Below are 25,250 nucleotides of genomic sequence, written 5' to 3' on the forward strand. Positions count from 1 at the left end.
TTCAGTTCATTTAATTATGCCTTTTCCCTCTCCCCTTTGCACCTAATCTTTATTTCTTCGTCCTCACTATATCTCAAGGATGCAAGAAGCATGTGGTCTAAATTCTGTGAAGGCTGGCTTGGAACAGTATGGTACAGTGCTACCACATATCTGTCAGTCGGAACTGTTTGTTGAACCCTTTGTTGGCAATCCTGTTCACAGAATAGTAATACCTTCAGTACCTTGCAATGCATGCAGATAGAGACTTTGGAATTCACTCAGCTCTATTTGTGGTGATACTTAATATGTGAATTGCAGTACTGATTACTTGGCTGTTCAATATGAGCCTGTTTACACTTTGGGATTAATTCTAATTTTGTATTTACAGTGTTTAAGACAGACGAGCTTGAGTTGAACCATCTGTGGCTTAGATGTATTTTTGGAGTCCTTCACCCTGCGGTAGTAGTGGGTCAAGAAACAGATTGGAATGAAGGATTTATCCTGAGACTTGACTCTCCTGTGTTTGTCTGGGACTGATGATGTGGGCACATTCATACAAAATGTTGTCAGGGTAGTAGTCACAGCTTTTTTGTTTAGAAATCAGTAGTGATGTCTGTCTATGCTGGCTTAATCTTTCATTTTCTCAACCTCATTGTTTAGCTTAGCAAATGTTCTTTTTGTTACTAAAGCTCCATTTTTTGGAGGCATAAAATAATATCTTTACTTGTGAGTTTCAGTTTTTCTTTATTTACTTTTTGTCTTCCTGTGGTTACTGTAATGTATACAGTAGTTCATTCTCTCTAATTCATTCAGTGCGAGAAAATATTTCCTCATATTCAAAACGTATGAGTGAAAACATGGTTGCAAAAAAAATTTGTAATGTGTTTGCTTCTAGTGTTCTCGCATATCCCTGTGTAAAAAAGTAGGGGTACAAAATTTTAGCATCAGATGTGTTCAGGAGGCGACTTGCTTGAAATAGATCATATTACATATCGTTTGGTAACTTTTGGAAACCCAAAATGGACAAATACAAAGCAAAATTTGAAAAGTGGAATCAGTATATAAAATGACTTTTTTTTGTTAAAATGCTCCTTAGAATAATTCTTCACAAAACTGAAAATCCTCAACTCAACCCACTCTTTGTTTGTCCATGCCCGTGAGTTTTATGCATGAGATTTGTTGACCAGATTTTTGCTGTGAATGTGATTTGAATGTGACTTCTTTTGCTACCCATGGAAAACAAAATTGTCCCAGTTCCGTTATTGTGACAGTTTTTATTCATTGTTTGTGCACATGTGACTTGTCACCATGACTTTTATGCGACTATTATATTTTCTTTGGGTTTTACCGACTTATTATCAGTTGTTACTCAGGAAGAGAGAGTGTTGTCTTTCTTTTCTTAGTAGAAGTGGGAAAGCAGTACTGGCATCCATTTTCAAAACCATGTTTTGGTTTCATGTTGAGGAAAATATCTCGAGAGCGGTGTGCGTACTGTGGTTCGGAATCAAATAGACTGATGGGGCTGATGGATATGTGGCTTCCATTCTTGATGTGTGAGAAGTAATGTGGCACCCTTAGCATTATCATTGTTACATTATCATCATTATTATTACTATTATTATTATTACTGATATTTGTGAAATGATGCCCAATGCATCTCAGGTTGTGTTGCTGTTATTAGTTCTGGTGAAGTGTGTATACTGTACGTATGTTCAGAGATTATTTATGAATGTAGATATTGTACCATCTTACAAATAAACAAACTTAATCCATATAAACAAAAGGTGAAAAGAATTCAATTTTTTAACAAGCTCCCATATTTCTTTATTGAAATTTACATACTAACATGATTTAAATATACATATCATTTCAAGGAAAGAATAGAAAAAAATGGAATGTAAAGAACAGTACAGCTTAATTGAAAAGGGCATCGAATCTAGGTCTCTATTGCTAAGAGAACCAATTTTATTGGCTGTTTTTTAAAAATCTATAGACCCATTAATCAACAACTCCAATTAAAGGTAACAAAACTTCTCATACACATCAAACAGCTATAGAGTTGATACAAAGAAATAACCCTTGAACGAATCATTCAATGGTGGTCCAACAAAACATATTTTAAACTTTTATTGATAAATCAATGAAGAGACTAATAATGAAATTTCAAGACTTACAAACCTGAAGAAAAGCTTTGATCACTGATTTGAGCAGTACGCACTTGAAATACATCTAGTTAACACTATTGCTTTACAAATCAATCTTACATTATATATGAAATGGATCCAGAACCAAGCTCTTTGTGGCTTGTCAAAGGTGTATCTGATAAAGCCAAAATTGAGACAGAATTTCGAAACAAAAATAGTTTTAAACAGAATACAAAATTAAGCACTTTCTTACAATGCACGAATGGAATAGAATGGATCTGGAGCGAGAGCAAAGATAATCGCCGAAACACATCTGATACATGAGGTTGAATTTTCTTTTCCCTCGAAGCAAACATGAATCGTCAATGGCACAATATAAAATTTTAATGGCGTAAACGCTACACGATTACTTGTGTTAGTACACACTCTACTCTCCATTTACGATGAAGAGTACCTTTGTTCACTTAGTGTGAATGGTAGCTTTTAAAGCTTACTTTTTTTAATGAAGCGTGCTTTAAGCTGCACAGAAAAGATAATTTTATTTAGTAGCAGATTTGCGATAAAAAGCAAAGAGCTGATCCATAAAAATCAGTAAAATATCACAGCCGCTTGAAAACAACAAAAGTAACATGAAGAGTGATAAATCAAATCTTGATTTTTCAAAACCGTGCTTTTTGTCCAAAAACAAACCGCTGGGGCGGCAGTTGACTCCAGTCAAATCATTGCTGACATTAGTAGGGTGGAGTGAAAACAAAAACGGAAGGTCTGAAGTGCCCACTGCATCACACGACATCCCCGCTGCGCGCCACGCGCCATGCGTATGGCGAGGATCGCAATGGAATGACAATCCTGCAACCAGTAAGTAGCCAGACCTCTCCAATGTGTCCACAGCAAACGAGACGCGAGCTGAGTCTCCTGGACGCCAGACAACCCCCTGGACGGCAGGCAACCCACCCGCCGGCCGTGCCGTGGGGTTGCCTAGGCTCCGGGTGACAGGCGGCAGCTGACGGCTGCAACGAGGGTCTGGCTCGCCGCGGGGTTGTCTATGTTGTGTGTGTCTCTTGACACATTGAAGGAGCTCTACGTTCATTTGGACGGACCTCTCATTTTTTAAAAAGTTTTTTTTTGAACGTGTCCCTTGATGGGCGCGGTTTGGCTAGGGCGCGTAGGCTCTGCCGCAGATCACAGCTTCATCTAACAACACTATTCACGGCACTGACAATCAATGTACGACAGCCTCGTCGGGAACTGATTATTTTGAGCTGAGGAAGACGCACATTTTGGTAAAACTTTTGCTAGACAGGAACTGTGAGTGAGGAATCCAAGCGATATGACCAGCATCGTAAGCTGTGAGCGACAGCCTCCCATCTAAATATTCTCCGCGATAAAGTTAAAAGCGAATACAGTGTGCTCTGGAACGCCTAACCGCATTCACTAGACTTTAGATTAAACACGCTCAGTCCCGAGCGAGAGCTCGCTCTCAGCAGGCCTCGCATCACAACACTGATTCTATGAATTAATTGACGTTAATTGACTTGGGAGAGTCCAGATGGTACTTACAGTACAACATCGTTTAATGAGGTGGCTCAACTATGATTTCGATATCAATACCTGTTCGGTACCCTACGGAAAAGTGAACCAAACACAAAAACCTTGACATAAACAACATGTATAAACGAAATAAATAGAGTTCCCTTTTTATTTTAAAAACGGTTTGAGAAGAAGTAGGCAAATTCACTCCATTTACCACTCCTCCTCACCTAAAATTCGACGCGAAAGAAGTATGAAAAGCGTGGTTCTATCTTTAGTGCGGATGGAGCCTCCACAATTTTCCTTGCACCTTGACCGGTAGGGGCCAGAAGTAGAAACGCTGCACCCCTAAAGTCATCACCTAATCTAGCCCTAGAGGCTTCGTGTGCACGGATCCCAGATGCATCCGGATGCATCTCAGCCGTCGTCGCATCGTGCGCCTCCACGCACTCGGCAACGTTTCACTAGAAATTCTAAAATGCCAGTCTTAAAGAGGTTGACATTTTGAGCCCTCGAAAAGCCTTTTAGCATGCGGGTGCCTGGGCCGGCCTGGGCCTCTCTACCAGGCAGTCCGTGGGGGAACGGCGTCGGCCGCGTGAGTTTAGGAGGGAAGTTTGGACATTTAGATTTTGAAGGGTTTAGCGTAAGATTTTAGTCGAGAGTGTGCCACAGGGGTCGTGTTATTTGGTGCTGGTTTAGAGAGTCTTGAGTTACTTTTGTTTTAAACGATGGTCTTGGAAGAAAGGCCACTGACATTATTTAGACACTAGGGAAACCCCATATACACGACAGCGAGGTAAAGTGTGCGCCAAAAAGAACAAAAAACAGAAACATTTGAATATTTTTCACAAAGTGCATAAAGGGTTATGAAGTTGCTTGAGGCAGACTAGGAATAATGTTCCGCCCATATAAAGAGGTGTAAAAAATAAATTCCACATTGTGGATACTCTGATACATTTGGACCTTTCTTGTTTTAGACTCGGTGTTCCTGACGGATTGAAACATTTTTTCCCCCTTACGAAACGTCACTCTTTTCATTATCACGATCGTAAACCGAAATTTTACGCAAAACCCTTCAAAAATCTTCCTTTTTTAAAAAGGCAAGTGCATTTGACCAAAAGTCACCGGACTTGTTGGCTGTGGGTGAACGGCGTATTGGTGAAAGTACAACACAAGAGATAAATACGTATTGAAAGGGGGACCTACTGACTCTTTGAAACCATCTCATGTTGAAGTAATGACACTAATTACGCATTCGTTGGCTTGGATGAAAACTTATTGCAAAGCACTATTGTACATTTTATTTTGTGCGTTTCGACCTCCTCAAATGGCATTGCTGACAGCATTGTGGCCTTGTGAGTGCTAGAAGTGCTCTGCTCTGCATGTCGAAGAGGAAATAAACTAAATGCGTCGACGTGGGGGAAGCACAAGGAGGCTCGATCTCACTCATTTACAACTTAACCATCCGTTCGACGTCGAAATCACATCGAATTGACCCCGAAAAGTCTTAAGCTCGGGACAGTGTATCAACTCGATGTCAAGTCGACGTTGATCACAATTTTGTCACTCGCGCCAAACCATTTATTATCATTTATTTTATATAATTCAATATTTATTTTTTTAGGTTTTGATAAGTAATGAGTATCTTTTACGCGCGCTATGAGAGTGTTGAATGAATTGCTTCCTCCCCTTGCTCCCCACACTTCCCATGACTCTAGGAATGCCATTATTTTCCGTAATACTCTGTTGCGCCTTCTCATATCTCTACACCACAGAGGCAATCAAAATTCTTTGAGACGTAAGTTTTAAAGCTCTTAAATTAGAAACAATCTATTTTTCAGTCTCAGACAAGAGTACACATGCACTAACTTTGTGTTTTGTTCTAGCTAAATGACAGATAACGACAAAAAGAATAACCCTTCGAGGAAGCTAATGATAGTAACAATTATTTACAAAGAATACAAGGTAACTTTTGATTTTTTCAAAAACCAGTAACAGCAGTCAGCTTATATTGTACCTCGCACAATGGTGTAGACCTACCACTTATCTTTCAGCAATGTGGTGCTACAAAATGCACGACTTTTCATACCCAACTTCCGATTTTTGGACGTTAAAACACTTAATCGCCTACAAGGTGCTCTTTACCCGGCGCCCACCGAGTGAGAACCTTCAAGAGGCCACATTAAAAAAAATCTATTTACATTACCTGAAATAAAACCGCCGCTTAGGAAGAATTTGATAAGTAAAGATAGCGGCGGTATATTGTACAATAGACGCGTGTAAACATAAGGTGCTAGACTTTCTAGACTGTCGGCATCTAGTAGCCTAGACCGGCCTAGACCTTGTGGAAGTCCGCGGGGTGCATGTGCGCCCAAAGCTCTTCAAAAGTAAGAACTTTTCAAGCTCTGCGCACAAAATACCCTTTCTCATCTACGAAAAGTCGTCAAAAGGTACAACAGCATTATGGTCTCATTCTTCTCGGGAGTATAAAGAAATAGATCTATCCTACGAAGAACCATTTCGTAGTGATTTGGTAAGATATTACGATAAGAAAGAATGATGATTGATGTACACAAACCTAGTAACAATAAAAATTTCTAATATTTATAGATAATTTAAGATCTAAAGATAAGGCATATCAAGGTCCTTTTGATTGTATGAAGTTGAGACAGGAAAGAATGATATAAAAATTGACTAGACGCATACCAATCTTTACCATTATACCGAAAAATTTAATTGGTCTTAATGACTACGAAACAGAGCGTCCCGAAATGCAGCTCCACGCGTAGGTCTTGGGGCAGTTGGAGCTGTCCCCACCCGTCACATCACAAAAAGGGTGAACGGCGTAAAAAAATAACGGAAACCTACCCGCTATGCTTACTTACGGAATGCGATAAAAAGTAGTTTACAAACTTCTTCTTACCATAATTATTACTTAGAATGACAGCTTTACATATTTAACACACTCGGCCACCAAGTGGCACAACAATAATAAAGTTCAATAAAATGTCCGACGATTCTCTTTAACATTATTTACATTAGGCCTATTATCGTCTAGTCTTATTGCATCAAAATCCCTAAATTCTTTGGTACTGTATGCATCATCTGTCCTTATCGTCCGCGGCGTACTCCTCGGACTCGCGGTGCACCAGGACGTGCACCACCGTGGACTCGCTGGCCTGGCGGTAGGGCGAGCGGCGGCGCCCCGTGGACGTCGTGGACGTGGAGGCCGAGGCCCTGGAGTTGGCGGCGGCCGAGTCGGACGCCACGCTTGCGCGCCGGAACGCCTGGCGCCGGACGAAGGCAGATGCGTTGGAGGGCGCCGCCGGGGAGTCGTCGCCGGGACTCCTGGTGGGCGACGTGCTCGCCGCCGACGTGCTCGCCGCCGAGGACGCGGGCGAGGAGGACGCCGCCCTGGAGGGCGCGCGGCGCGGCTTCTCGGGCGGCGAGGAGGGGCGGTCCCCGCGGTCCGACGGGTCTGGCGCCGTGGCCTGGTCGGGGGAGGGCTGCGTCACCATGATGCTGACCGGGTCGATGCCGCACAGCGACAGCACCGTCTCCGTCAGACTCTCGCCGCGGCTGAACAGCGGGTCCAGCGGCGGTGACGTCAGCCCGCGCGCGGAGAAGCTGGGGTCCGGGCTGGGCTGCGACACGGTGATGTTGACGTCAACCTGCGCGTCGCTGCCGGCGTCGCCGTCCTCGTCCTCCGGGCCGAAGTTGGGCTGCACCAGCAGCAGCGGCAGGTTGAGCCACGCGCCGCCGAGCTCGGACAGGTCGGACGCGTCGGACGCGCGCGAGGACTTGCGCGACGAGGCCCTGGAGCCGCGGTGCACGTGCAGGAAGGCGGACAGGCGGCCCTGCCAGCCCGCGCCCGCGCCCGGACTCGACGTCTGCGTCTGCTCGTCCTCCAGCTCGACGGCCTCGGCCTCCTGCAGCCGCTGGTCGCGCTTCCAGCGCTGCCACTCGCGGAACGTCTTCTGGATGAGCCTGGCCGCCTTGTCCTGCCGCTTCCACAGCCGCGTCGAGGACACGATCTCCAGCTCCTTGCGCGTCGGGAACTGCTTCTTGAACTTGACGTCCATCTGGTCTTGCAACTGAGAACGAAACACAATCGATTGAGAAATTTGTCTTTCCAGCGTGTTACTTTCCGTTGACCTGGTGCACAGCATGCTCACCTTCCGGAAGTCCTCGGTCTCCTCGACGTGGCCCAGCACGTGCTTGACGAGCGCGTGCAGGATGTCCAGGCAGTGTATCTTGTTGCCGCGCGCGATGGGCAGGTTGAAGGACACCAGGGCCACGATGTTGGGCTTGGGGATGCCCAGCGGCGGGTCCAAGCTGGCGATGAAGTCGGACAGCTGCGAGAACCGGATGAACTGCGTAGCGTGGGGGTCGAATCTGAAAGAGGGAGAAAGAGAGAAGTGGATGTGAGGTCGACCCTCTACTTGCACCGCGAATCAGCCGACTGGTCGTGGGAAGGTGGGCACTCACTTGGACCATCTGATGTAGAACATCTCCAAGTCGTCCTCCACGATGCCGATCTCCTCCTCCTGGTGCGCCTGGTTGAAGTTCTCCAGGATGATGGCGATGTACATGTTGATGACGATCATGTACGAGATGATGATGAAGGACGTGAAGTAGGTGATGGCGAGCAGCGGGTAGCCGCAGTCGCCGTTGGGCTGGTGGTTGAAGTGCGGGTCGCAGTCCGGCGGCTGGATCATCAGGGACTCCAGCACGTCGTTCCAGCCCGCGGAAGTCATGAGCCTGGACGGCAAGAACGGGCGGGGCAGGTCAGAACGAGTCGCGACGCGGAGCAGAGCCCCTGTGGACTCGAGGCTAGGCCGGCCCGCAGCGCACTGCTGTGTTGCGGGCTGGCCTACCCTGGAGTCCGCAGGGGCTTTGCCACGGCACGGGCCCAGCGCCCTAACTTGGCTTGGGAAAGCCACCCTACCTGAACAGCAGCTGCATGGAGCGGCCGAAGGTCTGGAAGTTGACCATGTCGTCCAGGGCGCGCTGCTGCTTCACGTGGCCGAACACGGACATGCCGATGATGGCGTAGATGAAGGTGATGAGCGCCAGCAGCGCGCCGATGTTGAAGAGCGCGGGCAGCGACACCACGAGCGCGAACAGCAGCTTGCGGATGCCTTTGGCGGCCTGCGAGAACCAGGGCGTTAGCGGGCCGAGTTGCAACGCTCGTCCGAAAGAAGCAGGACCGGAAAGAGTACCTTGATTAGCCGAAGGATTCGTCCGATCCTGAAGACCCTGACGACGCGCAGCAGGGTGGGCGACACGGGGAAGTCTATCATGATGTCCTCCATCAGGATGCCCAGGATGGAGGCCACCACGAGCAGGAAGTCAAACAGGTTCCACGGCACCGTGAAGTAGTGCAGCCGCAGCCCCATCATCTTCACCAGCGCCTCTGGAAACCGAAGAGGCCGTGGCGCAGTTAGCAACGTCGTTGTCAGCCGTTTGTTCGGCTCGGGTTCGACTCCCAATGGCTGGGTTTTCGTTTTTACGAACCCAGTCCGAAGACGGTGGTGAAGAACGCGTTGCTGACTTCGAGGACGAAGAACACGGCATGCGGCTGGTTGTAGTGCTCGATGCCCATGGTGACCATGTTGAGGAAGATGAGCACGAAAATGGCGATCTCGAACCTGCGCAAACGTGACGGCATTGTAATGGCGCTTTCTAGTAAAATTAAAAAAAAAAATGAAACACACTGCAAAAAGTGCGCACCTTCGAGAGTTTGACAAGTCGTAGAACATGGCCAGGAACTGGTTGATGGGTCGCTTGATGACCTTCTGTGGCTTCTTCCGCCCCAGCTTCTTCATGGCCGTGTAGTAGTGCTTCTGGCTCTCCGTGAGAAACATCTCCAGGACCCCGCCCTCGTACTGCCGGCGGACACAACGTTAGTGGAACCGTACGGCGGACCGTTTGGCAGTGTCTCATGGAGCATCGCGCCTACCTTTTTCTTGAGCATGTTGAAGTTGTCGATGATGACTCCGATAAACAGGTTCAGGGTGAAGAATGAGCCGCACACGATGAAGATGACGAAGTAGAGGTAGGCGTAGATGCTGGCCTCTCTGGACGGCTGCAGGTCCACCCCTCGCGAGTCCACCGCATCCGCCATCACCTCCATCCACCCCTCAAACGTGGCCTAGCCAAAAAAAGAAAAAGTTTTTTAAAAAAAATATTTTAAATGTCTTAACGAATATAAAAATAATGCGACATTTCCGTACCACTTGGAAGAGCGCGAGGTAGGCGTTGCCCACGTTGTCAAAGGAGATTTTTGAGTTCTTCCAAGTGTAGTTCAAGGCAAGGCACTCGCTCTTAGTATTTACAATCTGTAAAGAAAACACCCGTAAGACAACGATTGAGGTGAAATGATTGAATGAAAGAACAGCGGATAAGCCATACGTACAGATATGGGCAAGAGCTCGCCCTCCTCGTCCGTGCACTTGTAGAACTTGCCGCCGAAGAACTGCACGCCCATGATGGAGAAGATGAGCCAGAAGACGAGGCACACCAGCAGCACGTTGAAGATGGACGGTATGGCGTACATCAACGCGTTCACCACAATCTTACAATGAAAGAGAACAATTGTTACTAATTTTGCAAAATGAATCGGGCCGTAACGGAGATTCGTACTCGGCGAACGCACCCTCATGCCCTGCCACCGCGAGATGGCCCTGAGAGGACGCAGTGCCCGCAGGGTGCGGAGGGACCGCAGCACTTTGAGGTTCTCGTTCTCCTCGATGAGCAGGCTGAAGACTGACACGAACACGATCACAAAGTCCAGGATGGTCCAGAAGGACGTGAAGTACTTCCAAAACCCCAGGGCTATCCACTTGAGCACCATCTCGATGGTGAACAGGAGGCAGAAAGCCAGGTTGGTCCAGTACAGGACCTTCTTGAGCGTCACGTTGTTGTCCAGGTGGATGTCCTCGAAGCACAGCGTCACGGAGGACGCGAAGATGAGCACGAGCACGAGCCACTCGAACACGGGCGTGTCCACGACGGACAGCACGGCCGTGCGTACCGCGGTCCAGCGGCGACCCCACGGAGTCGCCATGCACCGCTCCATGCACGCCCTGTCCAACAACGCAACGTTAGAGGGGGCTGGCCGCCGCCAAAATAATTTTAAATTATTGAAAAAGCTTTACCTTTGGAAGCAATGTTGTGGAAAACAGTCTTGTGGAGTGAGGTCCTTGGCGTTTCTGCCGAAGCCCGGGAACCTGCCCAGGCCGTCGACGTAGCGACCCTGGGAGTCTCTTCTGCCGCCGACGGTGAGCTCGTCCACGTACGAGACGAGGGTGAGCCAGGGCTTGTTGCGCTTGGTGCTGGCCACCGGCACGGCGCGCACCGCGGCCGCCACCCCCGTGCCGCCGACAGACACCCCCGTCCCCGAGATGGCCGTCTCCGCCTCGCTGCGGCACTCCTGGGTGGACTCGTCTGCAACAAGGTTCCATGTTTACTGCAGTGTTGAAACTCAAGTCTTTGCGGCCTCGGCGCCCCCTGCCTCCAGGGGCTGCAGGGCTCCAGGGAATTGACCTTACCTTTGCTCTCGCCTTGCGTGTTGGCCAGCGAGTACCTCCGCGCCGCCGCGGCGTCGGCCTGCTCCTCCGGCGTGGACTCGAAGGACTCCCTCAGGGGCCACGACCGGCGAATGCGCCAGTTGACGGCGCGCTCCGACGTTGGCGCGGCGGGCCTGAGCGACGGCGTCGGTGACGGCGTGGGGATGACGGGGTCGTCGGTGGCCTCCTGGCGGAGCATGGGCGCCGTGCTGTCCTCCGACTCCTGCGCGGACACCTCCTGCACGCGCAGCGGCAGCACACGGCCGGCCTCCGCCGCGTCCAGGCCGTCGTCGCCGTCGTCCGCCACCACCACCACCTGCTGCAGCTCGCCGTCCTTGATGGAGGCGGACAGGCGCGCGGAGAGGCGTGCGGACAGGCGCGCGGCCTGCCGCTGCTGCTGCTGCTTCTGCTGCTGCAGGTCCTCGGGCCGCACCTCGATGGAGTAGCGGTGCCGCAGCTGCACCACGTCGTCCGGGCCGAGCTGCCCCACGTCCTCCTTGTCGAACTCCACCGCCGGCGCCTCGATCATCTGCAACGCCGGGGCCGGTTAGTGCGGTCGCGGGGCCGGCACCATAAAAGAAACATGCCCATTCGCCTCACCTGAGGGCCCTCCACCAAGGCCGTCTCGTTGACGTTGGGCTTGTACTTGGTCATGGCGCGCACCACCTCCTCCAGCCGCATGTTCTGCTCGTTGTCCGTGCGCTCCTGGGGTGCCTGCACCCGCGTCTTGCGCACGATGGACCGAATGCGGTCGAAGCTGCGCGCCAGTTTCGACTCCTCGCCCACTTCCTGCAGACAAAAGACGAGCCAGGGTGAGCCTCGCGGCCTCGCGCCGCCACTTCTCGGCAGACAAGTAGATAAAGCCGCAGCCACAGCGCGGCGGCTGGGGCGGCGCGTCGGAGCGCACCAGGAGACTGATTCCGCAGAGTCGTTTCGTCGCTCTGTCTCTGTCCCACGCACGGGTTGCGGAAGAGACAGAGCGACACGACGAGCGGACAGCCCCCTCCTGTCGATAAAGTGCGTCCGCCTCACCTCCTTCTTGGATTTCAGCTCCTCCGAGTTGAAGCTGTTGAGCAGCAACGCCAAGAAGAGGTTGAGCACCATGAAGTTGCCCATGACCAGGGCGGGCAGGAAGATGAGGAAGCACGTGCCGTAGCCCTGCAACGGAAGCCTCGTTGGGTTCAAAAGTTCAGTCGTACCCGCGGCGGAGACGAAAACAAAGAAAAAAACATGTCACCTCGTTCTGCTCGGCTCGCATGCAGTCCCACAGCGGCTCGATCCACTCTCCGCACAGGATGCGGAAGATCATCATGAAGGAGTGGAAGAAGTCGGAGAAGTTCCAGCGCGGAATGGGGTCCGGCTCGAACTTCTCGGCGGTGTAGTCCTTGGAGAAAAGCTGCATGCCGATCACGGCGAAGATGTAGATGACGATGACGAGCACGAACGTCAAGTTTCCCAGCGCGCCGATCGTGGAGATGATGATGCTCAGCAGCACCTTCATGGTGGTCCAGGACTGCGCCAGCTTGAGCACGCGGAGCTGGAAAGCGAAATCGTCATCAAGATTGCTCTCTCAGTCGCCAATTCATCTTTTCCGGAGGGGCGTTTAGGAATCAATCTTCCTCACCAGTCGCAGGCCCCGCAGGACGGAGAGCCCGCCCACCAGCTCGAAGGACAGGTCGAGCAGGGACGCGGACACGATGAGCAGGTCGAAGATGTTCCAGCCGCACGCGAAGTACTCCTTGCTGAGGGCCAGCAGCTTCAGCACGCACTCCAAGCAGAAGATGGACGTGAAGACCTGCGGCAAAAATTTGCACAGTGGATCAAGGACAATGATCCGAAGGAGGCTGGAGAAAAGCAGCCCTGCGGGGGGATCCGAACCTTGTTGCCGACGTCCAGGGCGTTCCGAATGGTGTCGGACATGCCGTGGTGCTCGGTGGCCAGGAAGGCGGTGTTGATGACGATGCACAGCGTGATGAGCAGCTCGAACAGCGGGTCCCGCACCACCTTGTGGAGGCCGTGCTGGAAGTGCAGCCAGCCGCCGTAGTCCACGCAGCAGCGCGTGCACCCCGTGCAGTTGCGGTCCACCACGTTGTCTGCGCGCAAAGCAAGGTTCGAGGTTCGATTCTCGTCGGAGCCTACTGTTTTTTGTCCTGATCCGAACTGGGGCTTGCTCGGCGGCCCTTCGGCGCCATCGTGCATCCGGCCGCTGCAGCCACTGCAGCCACTGCAGCCACTGCAGCCACGCCGCCGCGTGGCGGTAGACGAGCAGCGAGCAGCAGCCCGCCATGGCCGCGGCAGAGGCAGACAATGCCGGGGCGGGCACTCTCGGGATAATAAGACAAAGGCGCGACGCGGCGCGGCACGATGTGACGGGGCACGCCACGCCACGCCACGCCACGCCACGCGAGGGCAGCACTACGACAAATAATAAAACAGCCAGCGGGCCGGGGAGGGCTTGGGCGTGGGCCGGGGGCGCCGGGGGCACGGCCACGCCACCGCGCCCCTCCGTCAAGTGTCACGTCACAGCATACTCTGTGAGTCGCGCCGCCCATTGTGTGCGACACTGCGACACTGCGACACTGCGCCGCGCTGTCGCTGGGCTGTCGGCGCTACGCGTGCCGCGCGTCGCACCGCGTCGCGCTAATTCCACAAATGCAGCCGGGGCGGCGCGGGCCGGCAAGGGCTGCACTCACATCAGTGTACCCCCAGTGGCAATTTTCATTTAAAAAAAAAGGGGTGGGTAACGGGGCCGAAGCAAGGCGTACCCAGGACGACGACATGCGACAGGTAGTCCTGCGGCAGGTTGTACGCCAGGCGCTTGTTCAGGTTGGGGCTCACGCCGTTGCACTTGAGGACCTTCATCTCCTTGTTGTCCTTGGTCCTCAGCGTCGTCGTCTGAGGCGGCGCGCTCACCGTCACCAGCTCCGGTCGCTGTAGGGTCAGAAAAAGAGTTACAGGTGCACTGGTAAATTCGCCATGGCCGTGTTGTTTGGGTCCATAGCGCGCGGTCGCCAAGGTTCCGGGATCGAGTAGCCACAGCCATTCATTTTTTTCTCTCCTGTCCAAACTGCTGCAGTGTTCACGGACTCCCTTACGACCCCGGAACAAGCTGTCCAGTGTTCCCCGGTCGGCGGAGCGGCCCCCGGGGGCTCCAGCTCAACTCTTGGAAAGCTCTCCAGTAGCTTTCCGTTCCTGCGGCCGGCCGTGCCGTGCCGCGCGGCCCCGAGAGGACAGTCAGTGAGCGGCGGCAGTGGCCGCAGGTCCTCGGTAGTCCTCGGTCCTCGGGGACGCACTGCGTGCACTGCGACGGCCGCGGCCCGGACACTCACCGGCGCGCACACGTGGACCACGCTGGGGGCGACGTCCTCGGAGGTGAGGTCGCCGTCTTCGTGGTCTTCGTGGTCGTCCACGACGCCGCTGTCGTCCAGGGAAGACTCACGGTTGTTGCCCTCGCTGTTGTTGGAGCTGCCCTGCCGGCTGCCCAGCATGCTGCGTCCTCCTGGAACGTCAAGGTCACGGAAGGTCACGCACAAGGTCATCACTGTTTTTCTGGCCGCGGATGCCGTCGGTTGGCGGTTTGGCGGCAGCGACACTGTTTTCTCGGGTAACAATTGGGCCGCTGTTTCGGAAAGTAGCGGAGGGCGGCCAGGGCGGCCAGGGCGGCCAGGGCCGGGCCCGGCTCCGGCAGCTCGTATATCTCCAGAGGGATCGCGGGGATCGTGGAGCGTGGCGGCCGTAAGCCGGGACAAGTCCGCCGCAGTGTTCGAGGATCTGGCAACTTGGCGACTAGACGCCTCCGAGTCTCCGAGCCTCCGCGACGCGCTTAATGGCGTTTAAGTAAATTACAGAGAGGACGGCACGGCCGGCGGCGGGACGGGCCGAGGACTAACTCACTGCGGAAAGTGCATGCCTTTGGCTCGGCCGCGGCGCCGCGGCCGTCGAAGCGGAGATATTCGGCCGGGTGTCGCGTCGTCCTGCTCGCACCCTTCCGGCGCGCAGCCCTTCCCCTCCCCTTGGCAGCCCTTGATCGCTGGTCGTCGCCCTTGGCGAAAAGCGCATTACTTTATTCCATTGTCGGCACGCGATACCATCACCGGTCCCGCGGATTGGCTGCGGGCTGTCTCCGAGGCGAGCGTCGTCGCGCCGTCTCCCTCGTACTCGCTCGCCCCCCCCCCCCCCCCCCCCCACGGCCGCCGAGGGGCGCCCCACGTTCCAGCGAGTGCGAGAGAGACGGCGCGACGGAGCGGACGCAGCCCCGCCGAGCGCGGCGAGCGCGGCGCAGCGCCGGATAAAGCTGGCAAATCGGGTCATAGCTGACGTAATTGCGAGGGGTGGGGCTGAAGAATGAAGGGAAAGAAGTGAAGGAAGTGAGGCGGGGGAGGGGGGGGGGAGCAGAGCTACGCGGCGCGGTGCGGCGCGGCACGGCGCGGCACGGCGCGGAATAGGTCACGCCGTCATCAGCGTATTTTATTTCATAAAACTGTCGGAGAGTACGAAGAAAGCGACGCGGCTAGCGCGGCGACCCACCGACCCACCCACCGACCAGAGACCGTGCCGCGCGAAAGTTTTCCCAAAGTTTTTCAAACGTTCAAATACAAACTCCAATGAAAAGAAGCGAATGTTTTGTTTGAAATAAGGAAAGAAAAGGAATGGCTGAAGGATGTATCCCGCGCCGTGACGCGGAGCGAAGAGACTCCAGAGAGACAGAGGGGCGGACGGGACGGAGCGGAGCAAAAAGCTGTCCCGGCTCCCTCGCTGCAAAAGTGACGCAATTCATCGTGGGGAAGAGCGTGTGAGCGCAGCGCGGCGACGTAAACGAGTTTAGAAGCGCGGGAAATAAACAGAAGGAAAGAAACGCGAAACAAACGACTCAAAAAATCAATTCGACTGGCTAGAGTCGGCGAACACGCTCAAGGTAAAAAAAAGAAAAAAAGGTTCGGTGCTGAAAAAGGAACGCACAAAACAGCGATGCGAAAAACAAGAACGTTGCCGGCGCGAAAAGCACCGTGGGCCTGCCGGCCTGCCCCAAACGGTTTGGTGTGAGAGTGAGAGGGGCAGAGAGGGAGCGAAAGGGAGGGAGAGAGAAGGGAATGGGGAAGGAAAAACACACCGCTGTGTCATGGCCAGATAAATCGGTGGTGCTATGAGGTGCACACCGGGCTGGGAAACAGATTGGGGGCTGAGCCCACTGCGAGGGGTGGGCAGGGGTGGGCAGGGCAGGGCAGGGCAGGGCAGGGCGCCTCTGAGCTCGCATGAGTGGCTGCGCGGCCCAGCCCCGCCCCGCCCCGCCCCGCCCCGCCGCGCCCCGCCCCGCCTCGCCCTGCGCTGCTCGGCTGGCTGCGCGCAGCGCTCCACTTTGGATTATTACCGATTCCGAGAAGATATAGCGGTTTTAATTAAACCGGTCGACAGATCATGTTACTCCACATCAGATACAAACTTTGGCCATGTGTTCACCGAGGCCGGGTTGCCGACTAACCCACCGAGGATAAGCCCGGCCCGCCAGCCGGCTGGATATGAGCAGATAGGGCCCAAAGTCTTAAATCGCATTGCTGATATTGGATGTGTTCGAACGCCTTGCCTAGCCTCGCGCGCGGAGCCTCGCAAGGCCGCTTCATAAATCAGGCGGGGCCGGCAGGCAGATGGCTGGGGCCCGGCAAGGCCCGGCAAGGCCCGGCGACACGGGGGCGAACGTTGGCGCGGCAGTGCCAAGGCAGTGGTAAGGCAGTGCGGCGGCCACTCCGAGCAGCGCCAGCAGCCACTCTGAGTGACAACAACTAATGCACAGCTGCTGCCTGCCGCTAGGGGAGGGGTGGGGTGCGGCCCAGCGCGCCTGGCGCGCCTCTCCGTAAGCCACCTGTAGTCTGATCCCAGGGATTCATGCTGTCTCTCTCGCACCATTAGGATACGCCCCACGAGTCACGAGCGCGAGAGAGACGACAGCGCGTCGGCAAGTTGGCTGCTACTCCGCCGTACTCACCGAGGGCGTTGTAGGGGTGCAGCATGTCGGGCTGCAGGTGCGGCGGCAGCGGGTGCGGCGGCGGGTGGTGCGCTGCGGGCGGCGACAGCGCTTTGCCCTGCTGGCCCTGCAGGCCCTGCGGGCTGACGCCGCGCCGCCACCGCCCCGGCCCCGGCGTGTGGCAACTGTGTGGCGCGCGGGCTGCGGTGCCTGTGGCGGCTGCTGCTGCGCGTCGCCGCTGTCAGCCGCGGCGGGCGGCGCGGCCGGATCCTCGCCCTGCTGCAGCGGCTGCTGCCCGCCGGCCTCGTGCCCGTTGTCCTGCTGCCCCGGAGGGGACTGACCCTGCGGGCCGAGTCGAGGTTCGGTCAACATACCGGTCCAGGTTAGGTCAGGCTAACTTAGGTAAGGCGATGACTCACCTGTTTCTGCCTGACGGCCTCGGCCTCGGCCACGGCCACCACGGGGTTGGAGTTGCTGTGCCGCGGGCTGTGGCGGGGGCTGTGCCGGGGGCTGGGGGTAGCGGACCGGGACTGCCCGGAGCGCCGGGAGACGGTGTCGTCCTGCGCACCGTTGCCCCCGCCGCCCCCGCCGCCCCCGCCGCCCCCGGCACTGCCGTTGCCCCCGCGGCCTCCAGAAGAGCGCGTCTTCTTCCGGCGGCGCGACTTCTTGCGGGAGTAGCTGGCCAGCAGCACCCCCTTGCGCGAGTCGATCTTCTTGCGCGCCTCCTTGCCCTTCTCCAGCGTCTTGATGGGGATGCGCGAGGGGTCGAAGCTGAAGGTGGAGTCGTCGCGGTGGTCCGTCAGGTCCTTGCGCCGCTCCTGGAACAGGTTCAGAAGGTCGTCGGTGACTCGTCGCAGCCAACAGGGCACGTGGTGGGAAGGACAGCCTTTCGTCGCTCCGTCTCTCTCGCTCGACACAGAACGCCCCGTGAGTGCGAGAGAGACTCTGCTGCCACTCGTGGCCATGGCCTTGGGGAGCTTTAAGCGGCGCGGTGCACACGTGTGGAAGCCTGGCAGCCCGGCAGCCGCACTGCTGCGAGTGGCAATGGCGAATGACGACTGCCTGCGACGCTCCGAAAGGCTCCAAAAGGCCCCAGTCCGCTTCCACAGGCAATTTACCGAGTTCGAGTGGCGCGATTCGCGCGGTTCGCGCGGTCCCATCGATTCGGCAGAGACAGCGGCCGCCGAAGCCATCGCGGTGGCGTTATTGAGTTTCGCTTCTCGTCTCCATAAAGTACGGTAATATGGAATCCATTGTGCGTCGCGCGGCCCGGGGCCCGGCCACACTTTTCATCACGGCAAGGCGGGACGCTGCGGAGCGCTCCGTCGCGATACCTCGTTACGCCGTGCGCCCGAGTGGCTCGGGCAGCTGCGCCGTCCTGTCTCTCTCGCAGTCGCGCCACCGTAAGGGTGCGAGAGAGACAGAGGAGACGAGGCGCTGCCGCAGGGAGCGTCCTGCCAGGTCCGTCCGCCACTGCCCTATGACGGGAACCACACAACGGGCCACTGATGATGCTCTTGGCGGCAAAGCTCGGCGCAGAGCGAAGCGCAAAGCGAGAGCGAAAGGGAAAACAAGAAAAAGGATGGAGGGGCGTCGTCGTGCGCGGGGCGGGGCGGGGCGGGGCGGGGCGGGACGGGTCGGGCGGGGCGGCCCGACCCGTCAATTTGGGTCTCGGTGGTCAACGCGGGGCACAAAGGCACGCCCCGTCTCGCAAGCCTCCGCGCAATCACCCCTCCTGCTCTTTCTCTCTCTCTTTCTCTCCCACTAAGCCCCTCCTTTGTCCCGTCCATTAATGCCTGCCGATTGTTCTCGGGTGGCGGGGCGCGGCGGGGCGCGGCGGGGCGGCGGAACGAAAACCACAGGGGTTAGAAAAGTCAGAGACGGCGTCAGGCTTTTCGCACCGCGCTCTAAATGTTTCAAAGAAAACGCGCCGCCCTATGTTTTATTTCGTTGTGTGAAAGCGACCCCTCTAATCTTTTCTCTCTCTTTTTTTTCGCCGTGGAGCAGCACCCGTGTGCAGTCCAAAGTGGGCCTGTCCGCTCCAAGCGGCGACACAAAAAAGGGGCACACCGCACGGCGGGCCGGCACTGCCCGGCAGGCAGCACGCAGCTCACACGGGCCGTGGGCCCCACCAGTGGGCCGCACCAGTGGGCCGCACCAGTGGGCCTCGCCGCGCACCGCCATCGACTGATGGGAACGGGAACGGCCGCCGCTGCGTCGGACAGCCGCGGGGACAAAAAAGAACAAAAAAGGAAAAGAAATGGACAATGCGGACAGCAGCGGCACTAAGCTTCATCACGACGCGGCGGTCGCAAATCGCGAGAACGACTTGTTCTTGTTGGGGAACAAGTCGAGGTGAGGCGGTGGTTGTGAGTGCCATGCGCTGCGCCTTCTTGGGAACGACTCGTGAGGGGCCGAACAGCAGTTCCACTAATACTTGCGCGCGCATCAAACAGCGCCCCGCCGTTCCCTTGCGGCCAGCCCCGCCCCCGCGCTCACGTGCTCGCCGACTTGCAACAGGGCGAAAGAGACATGCGAAGGAGGAGAGTGGAAGAACGAAGAGCGAAGAACGGGGGCAGCATTTGTTATTCAAATAAAAGACCGGAGGAGTCAACCCGCTCCGAGGAGGGCCGTTTATAAAGCTGCACACTTGTGCCCGCCCTCTCCCCCTCCCCTGCGCACATCATTACGACGAGCACGGCTTCTGCTGCGTTGCAACGACTGAGTAACGAGCCAATCAGAGCGCGTGGCGCGGCACTGCGCGGCACCTCGCCTCGCGGCCCGCGAACAAAACGGAAAAAGTTGTAAAAGTGGGCAATTAATTGAGCGACATTTTTCAATACCGCTGCCACGCCAGCCGCCCCGACGGCTGCCCCGAATTAAACAGAACAAAACAAACAAACAACGAACAACGAAATGTATGTGCTCTGCGGCGCTCGGCAGCGTGTATACATCACCAGCGCGAAACAAACACAAAGTATAACGCGTTAGTTTGAGCAGTGATTGATGGAAGCACGGCAGCGAAGCAAGCGAAGCGACTGTTAACGCTGCACAACGCGCGGCATCGCGTCTTTATCTCGATCCGACCTTTTAGAATAATTGTTTTTTAGCAGATGATACCTTCACACTTGAAACATACTTATATCGCGCAACAATGCCTCCCGATTCGGCCCGGCCCGGGGCACTCGGGCCAGCTCGGGCTCGGCGGCGGGCGGTGCAGGCCACAGCTCGGCACGGCTAGTACCAAAGTACCAACACCGGCCACCTCGCTCGGGTCTATATATTTTTTTTCATACACAATTTTAATTACTATCTTTGGAATGAGCCCGCATACTACCCCGTATAAGGAAACCGAACGAGTATTGACTGAGAAATTTGAAAGGGAAAAGAAAAAAAATTTGAACTCTACACCCCCTCCCCAGTCTTAATGGGGAGGCCTCCTGCTTTACTTCGGTGTTCGGGATGGGAACCGGTGCTATCAGGTACCTGGGGTTAATCCCGTCAGCGACTCTAAGCGTTCGCCGGGGGACCCAGTAGGACCCCAAAGCTCAGGCAGCTGGGTGAGAGCACCCAGTACGAAGCTCTTAGAGGGGCGGGACGTAGAGTGAGACGACAGAGAGACAGAGAGAGACTCAGACAGAGAAGAGGTTTGGTGGGAGCTTCTTGTTTTCGTAGGGTTGGTTGTGTACCCCATGGTACCCCCACTGTCCGGCGCTCCCGTACCGAACATACAGCGTTTTAGGCCAGCTTCAAAGGACTTATCATCGCCTCCCCGACAAGTCAAGGAGGCACCACCCGCAACCACACACCGGGTGGTCTGGATTGATGGATCAAATACTCCATCGCTCCAGTGCCGAGGCCAACCCGCCGAAGCGGATTGCTTTTTAGACACCCACAGCGGAGTGGCCAGGTGAATGTGACTCTGACCACTACGCTATCACGCTTGTACGTCTGGCAGCGTGTTGGACGAAGGGTTTGAGTTGCAGTGGGAGGAAGGCAGTCGAAAAATGTAACGAAATGATGAGATTCGATCCCCGGACCCCGCTACCGGGATCACACGACTTTACGCTCTCGGCCACCACGGCCCATGATAGGGGGACAGGCGTGAGGTGGGTTCTTGACGCAACAGGACTCGACCGACCCGGTCAAAATTTCGCAAGAAGTTGGGGGAGTCGAACCGCCGACCCTAGCATTGGGAACCGACGCCTCTACTCCCTGGACCACCACGTCCCACGCACGGAGTGGGCTCACGTTCACGGGTTTCAACCGCACTGGGTGAGGCAGTAAAATTAAATGGAAATATTTGTTAGGAGTCGAACCTCCGGCATGTGGGTCTGTTGCACACGGCTCCGCTCGGATGGTCTCGAACCACCACCCTTAGGATAGTAAGTCGAAAAAACGTATGTGACGCTGGTATTCGAACGCCCGCCTGCGGTAACTCGATCCCACGTCTCTAACCTCTCGGCTATTACAGCAGTTGTGAAACGCGACGGATCATCTGCTTTCATTAACGTTCGTTGAATGAGATTTTCCGTGTACCCGCAGCGCCCCACAGTCCGGCCAGGGCGGCGCGCCCCGCCCCGCCCCGTCGGGTGCGGCAGCAAGGCAAAAAGACGAAGACGGAACAAACGTGCCAGCAGCGCACCAACACTCGATTCGGGCGTTCGGGTGGGTCGGGTCGCCCTCACCAGGGCCGGCCTGGGCCAGGCCCTGACCTGGAGCAAGGGGGCCGTGGGGGAGGGCAGATTGCCCACTAGACGCAGGCCGCGATCACAAAGGCCTCATCGGGGTGGCCGCGCTGTTGGCGGGGCGGGGCGGGGCGCGGCGGGCGCCACGCCTTTCCATGAGACTTCCGGCCGGCTCTGCGTCGCTCTGCGTCGCTCTGCGTCGCTCTGCCTGGACTTCCGGCGCCGTGAGCGATGGCCTCTGCGCGACCACGCAGCGCCGCCTCTCTCGCACTCGCGGGACGTTCCGCGGGGCGCGAGAGAGACAGAGCGACGAGACAGTGTGGAATCGCCGAACGGTCTTACCTCCTGCGTGATCTCGGCCTCCTCCTCGTAGCTGAGCGCGACGACGGCCAGCATCAGGTTGATGAGGTAGAAGGAGCCGAAGAAGACGACGACGGTGAAGAAGGAGACCGAGATAGGCCCGCACGAGGCCAGCACCATGTTGTACACGTTCTCCCAGTAGTCGAGCGTGATGAGTTGGAACGTGGTCAGCATGGACCACAGGAAGTTGTCGAAGTTGGTGAAGCCGTGGTTCGGGTTTGGCCCCACGCCCAGGCAGGTGAACCCCGTCGGGCAGTGTCTGTGCAGAGAGACGCCGTTGGAGAGGGAGCCATAAGGACACCGATCGCGGGCTGTTCTACTCAGCATGAACGAGGCTCGCTGAGACGGCAGGCTGTGCGGACTCACCTGGCGCCGGTGACGTTGCCGCACAGGATCGGGTCGTCGTTGTCGTTCCGCATCCAGTTCTCCTCGTCCCAGACCCAGCTGCGCACAAAGAAGGGACACATTGAGACTCCGCAAGGGGAGGCTGCCGGGGGCCTGGGGACCATCTCGTCAGCGCGGCGGCGGCGCGGCGGCCAACGGAGGCGTCTGGGTCTCGCCTTGAAGACCGTCTGCAGGAAGCCGGGACTGCCGGGACGGGACGACCAGGAGGCGCGCCAGCAGGTCATTAGGGCGAACGGCATGCTAACTGGGGCCGCCGCACGTGCTGGGCCCCGCTACCGCGCCCCCCGCCGGCCCCCCGCCCCCCGCGCCCCCGCGCCCCCGCGCCCCCCGCGCCCCCCGCGCCCCCGCGCCCCCCGCGCCCCCCGCGCCCCCAGCGCGACGCCCCGCGAGGCGACGAAAACACTGTTCGGAATCAGCCTGCCGGCTGGGAAGCGCGAAGCCTCCTGAGCCCCGCGGTATGCTAATGCCCGCCCCGCCACCGCGGCACGGCATTGCCGGCCACGCCGGCATCGCCCCATCAACGTATTAACCCGCTCGGCCAATCTCGACATCCATTTACCTGTGATTACCGCCAGGGGGGGGGGGGGCGCACACTTGATTAGAGATGGCGAGTGAATGCCTGGCCGTCCATATTCCATTAAGGCCCCCACGGGGCGAGGCCGAGGACCGCGGGGGGAAGGGGGGAGGGGCGTGGAATCTGAGCAGTCATCATATTCGAGAATGCATAAAACGCCCCCGCCACGGAGCCCTATCGGATCCGATCGCCGAGCGCGCGGGTCGGGCGGAACAAGGGGGCTGGGTCTCCCCTTCGGGGACCCCTTTGGGGACAGCCCGGGGGAGGGGCAGGGGCAGGGGGGATTCTTCGGGCGTGGCGCGGGCGGTGGGGTCATTTGCACGTAGGGCCAGCGGCAGCAGCAGCAGCATCGGTATCGCCTGGGGACTGGAGACGAGGCGGGGCCGGGGCTGTTTGGACAGGATTCTGCCTTCTGCCGGGCCGGCCGTAATGGGCTGTGCCGCGCTGCTGCTCCGCGCCCCGCCCCGCTGCACAGCTCTTTGACCGGCCGGCAGCGCAGGCAGCCCTCTCTCCTTTTCAGCTCGCGATGAACGGCTGCCGAGGCCACTGCCGAGGCCACTGCCACCGTCGGGCCCTTCAGAGACCACTCACTGAGAGCCCCCAATGTTTTCTCCCTTCTACTTCATTTTTCAAACTTTAATAAATGTTTGAAAACTACTTTACTTACTCTCGCCACTCGGCGTGCGTGATGTTCTCCGTGACCATGTTGCGCACGCACTTGTTCCTCAGCTCCCCCATGTAGACCTGCAGCGCGAAGAGCGCGAACACCATCAGGCAGAAGATGGTGAGGGTCATGACCTCGGCCAGCTGCTTGAAGGAGTGCAGCAACGCGTTGATGATGGTCTTCAGCCCTGGAGGGAGAACAGAGGACCAGTCAGAGATTGCGTCAGAGATGCCCGAGGCAGAGGGTTGAACCAGGGTGCTCTGCATTCACGAAAAGAAAAAAAAAATCGTCACGCTGTTCGTACTTCATGTCAAATTTCCGTTATCTGGTCTGGTTTTCTCGATGGCAGGCAACATTAAAGTGACTCATTTCTGCGAAGCTGGCGCCTCGCTGCCGCCGAGTCCGTGGGACTCGTCCGACACGTCGTACGTCCTTATTGGGTGGGGTGTTGGGTACCCGCAGATAGCGGCTCCACTCTGCCGGCACCCCTTCCTGGCCCTCCTGGCCTTCCCGGGACGCCGCCAGGACGCCGCCCCGCGCCGCTCGCCACGGACCACCGCCCCACCGGAAATTAATTCCACTGCCGCGCGTTGCCTAGCGCTGCCTTTTTCGGGTATCTCGTGGAGCGGCGGAGTTGCAAGCCGAGTCTCCAAGCCCCCACACTGTAAGGGCCTGCGGTAATTTCAATCACGGCATTTCTGAACCGCGCTCCAAATGGGAGCCTTGCGCACGCAGGAGGACCCCCCCCCCACACACACACACGCACACGCAGGCACTCTCGTATACACAAGCAGTCCACCCGATACCCGATTCCTAAATCATCCGGAGAAACGCGCGGCTCGCACAGTGGACGCACACAGTGGTCGGCTGAAAGCCAGCGCGGCATTTCGGCATTTATCCAATCCAGTTTGTGTGCACATTAATCATCGAGGTGTGGTGCTAGGCGCGGTGCGGGGCTCTGGACTCTTCAGCCGGCTGGCTGAGGTTGCCAACCCTTTCGACTCTGGTGCTTCGTGGGAATTTTCGCCTCCTTATGTGGCAACGCCTGGCGCGGCAGGTGGTCGGTGAAGCGCCGCTCCCGCAGTTCGCTTTGCCCCGCTGAGCGCGGTCCGCGTCGTTCAGCGTAATCGTCGCCCCATGGCCCCTGTGGCCGCCCTTGTGGCCTCCCTTGTGGCCTCCCTCGGGGCCACCCGGCCCGGACCTCGAGGAGGCGGTCCGTAAACCGCGCCTCGGTTATCGGGGAGCCTCATCGGCGACCCTCATCGACGACCACGCGCCACAGTCTGGCCCGCCTTCGCCAGCGGCCCTCGCCAGCCCTCGCCGCGGCGCGGTCTGGCTCGCCCGCTGCGCCCATTGCGGTTCTAGGCCGACTCACC

The 25,250-nt window shown here is 56.5% G+C and overlaps 1 protein-coding gene across 1 annotated transcript in view; it reads right to left on the reverse strand.

Annotated features, from left to right (window-relative positions):
• Positions 1-3,241: 3,241 nt before the first annotated feature.
• The window catches only part of LOC117643040 (sodium channel protein 60E-like), a 93,586-nt gene continuing 71,577 nt past the window's right edge, over positions 3,242-25,250 (reverse strand). Inside the window, exons 4-30 of the mRNA XM_034381677.1 lie at positions 23,878-24,061; positions 22,598-22,675; positions 22,214-22,490; positions 17,789-18,001; positions 17,205-17,274; positions 14,554-14,723; positions 13,990-14,155; positions 13,103-13,317; positions 12,849-13,019; positions 12,462-12,761; positions 12,257-12,382; positions 11,825-12,013; positions 11,541-11,753; positions 11,207-11,447; positions 10,814-11,102; positions 10,312-10,741; positions 10,072-10,230; positions 9,890-9,994; positions 9,616-9,807; positions 9,387-9,541; positions 9,171-9,304; positions 8,876-9,069; positions 8,602-8,804; positions 8,142-8,414; positions 7,829-8,048; positions 7,181-7,747; positions 3,242-6,877 (exon numbers count right to left, since the gene is read on the reverse strand). Of these exons, the coding sequence (XP_034237568.1) occupies positions 6,755-6,877; positions 7,181-7,747; positions 7,829-8,048; positions 8,142-8,414; positions 8,602-8,804; positions 8,876-9,069; positions 9,171-9,304; positions 9,387-9,541; positions 9,616-9,807; positions 9,890-9,994; positions 10,072-10,230; positions 10,312-10,741; positions 10,814-11,102; positions 11,207-11,447; positions 11,541-11,753; positions 11,825-12,013; positions 12,257-12,382; positions 12,462-12,761; positions 12,849-13,019; positions 13,103-13,317; positions 13,990-14,155; positions 14,554-14,723; positions 17,205-17,274; positions 17,789-18,001; positions 22,214-22,490; positions 22,598-22,675; positions 23,878-24,061 (5,657 nt within the window). The 3' untranslated portion in view covers positions 3,242-6,754. The remainder of the gene's footprint in view (positions 6,878-7,180; positions 7,748-7,828; positions 8,049-8,141; positions 8,415-8,601; positions 8,805-8,875; positions 9,070-9,170; positions 9,305-9,386; positions 9,542-9,615; positions 9,808-9,889; positions 9,995-10,071; positions 10,231-10,311; positions 10,742-10,813; positions 11,103-11,206; positions 11,448-11,540; positions 11,754-11,824; positions 12,014-12,256; positions 12,383-12,461; positions 12,762-12,848; positions 13,020-13,102; positions 13,318-13,989; positions 14,156-14,553; positions 14,724-17,204; positions 17,275-17,788; positions 18,002-22,213; positions 22,491-22,597; positions 22,676-23,877; positions 24,062-25,250) is intronic.

The sequence above is a fragment of the Thrips palmi genome, unplaced genomic scaffold (assembly GCF_012932325.1).
Source record: "Thrips palmi isolate BJ-2018 unplaced genomic scaffold, TpBJ-2018v1 HiC_scaffold_16, whole genome shotgun sequence".
NCBI lineage: Eukaryota > Metazoa > Arthropoda > Insecta > Thysanoptera > Thripidae > Thrips > Thrips palmi.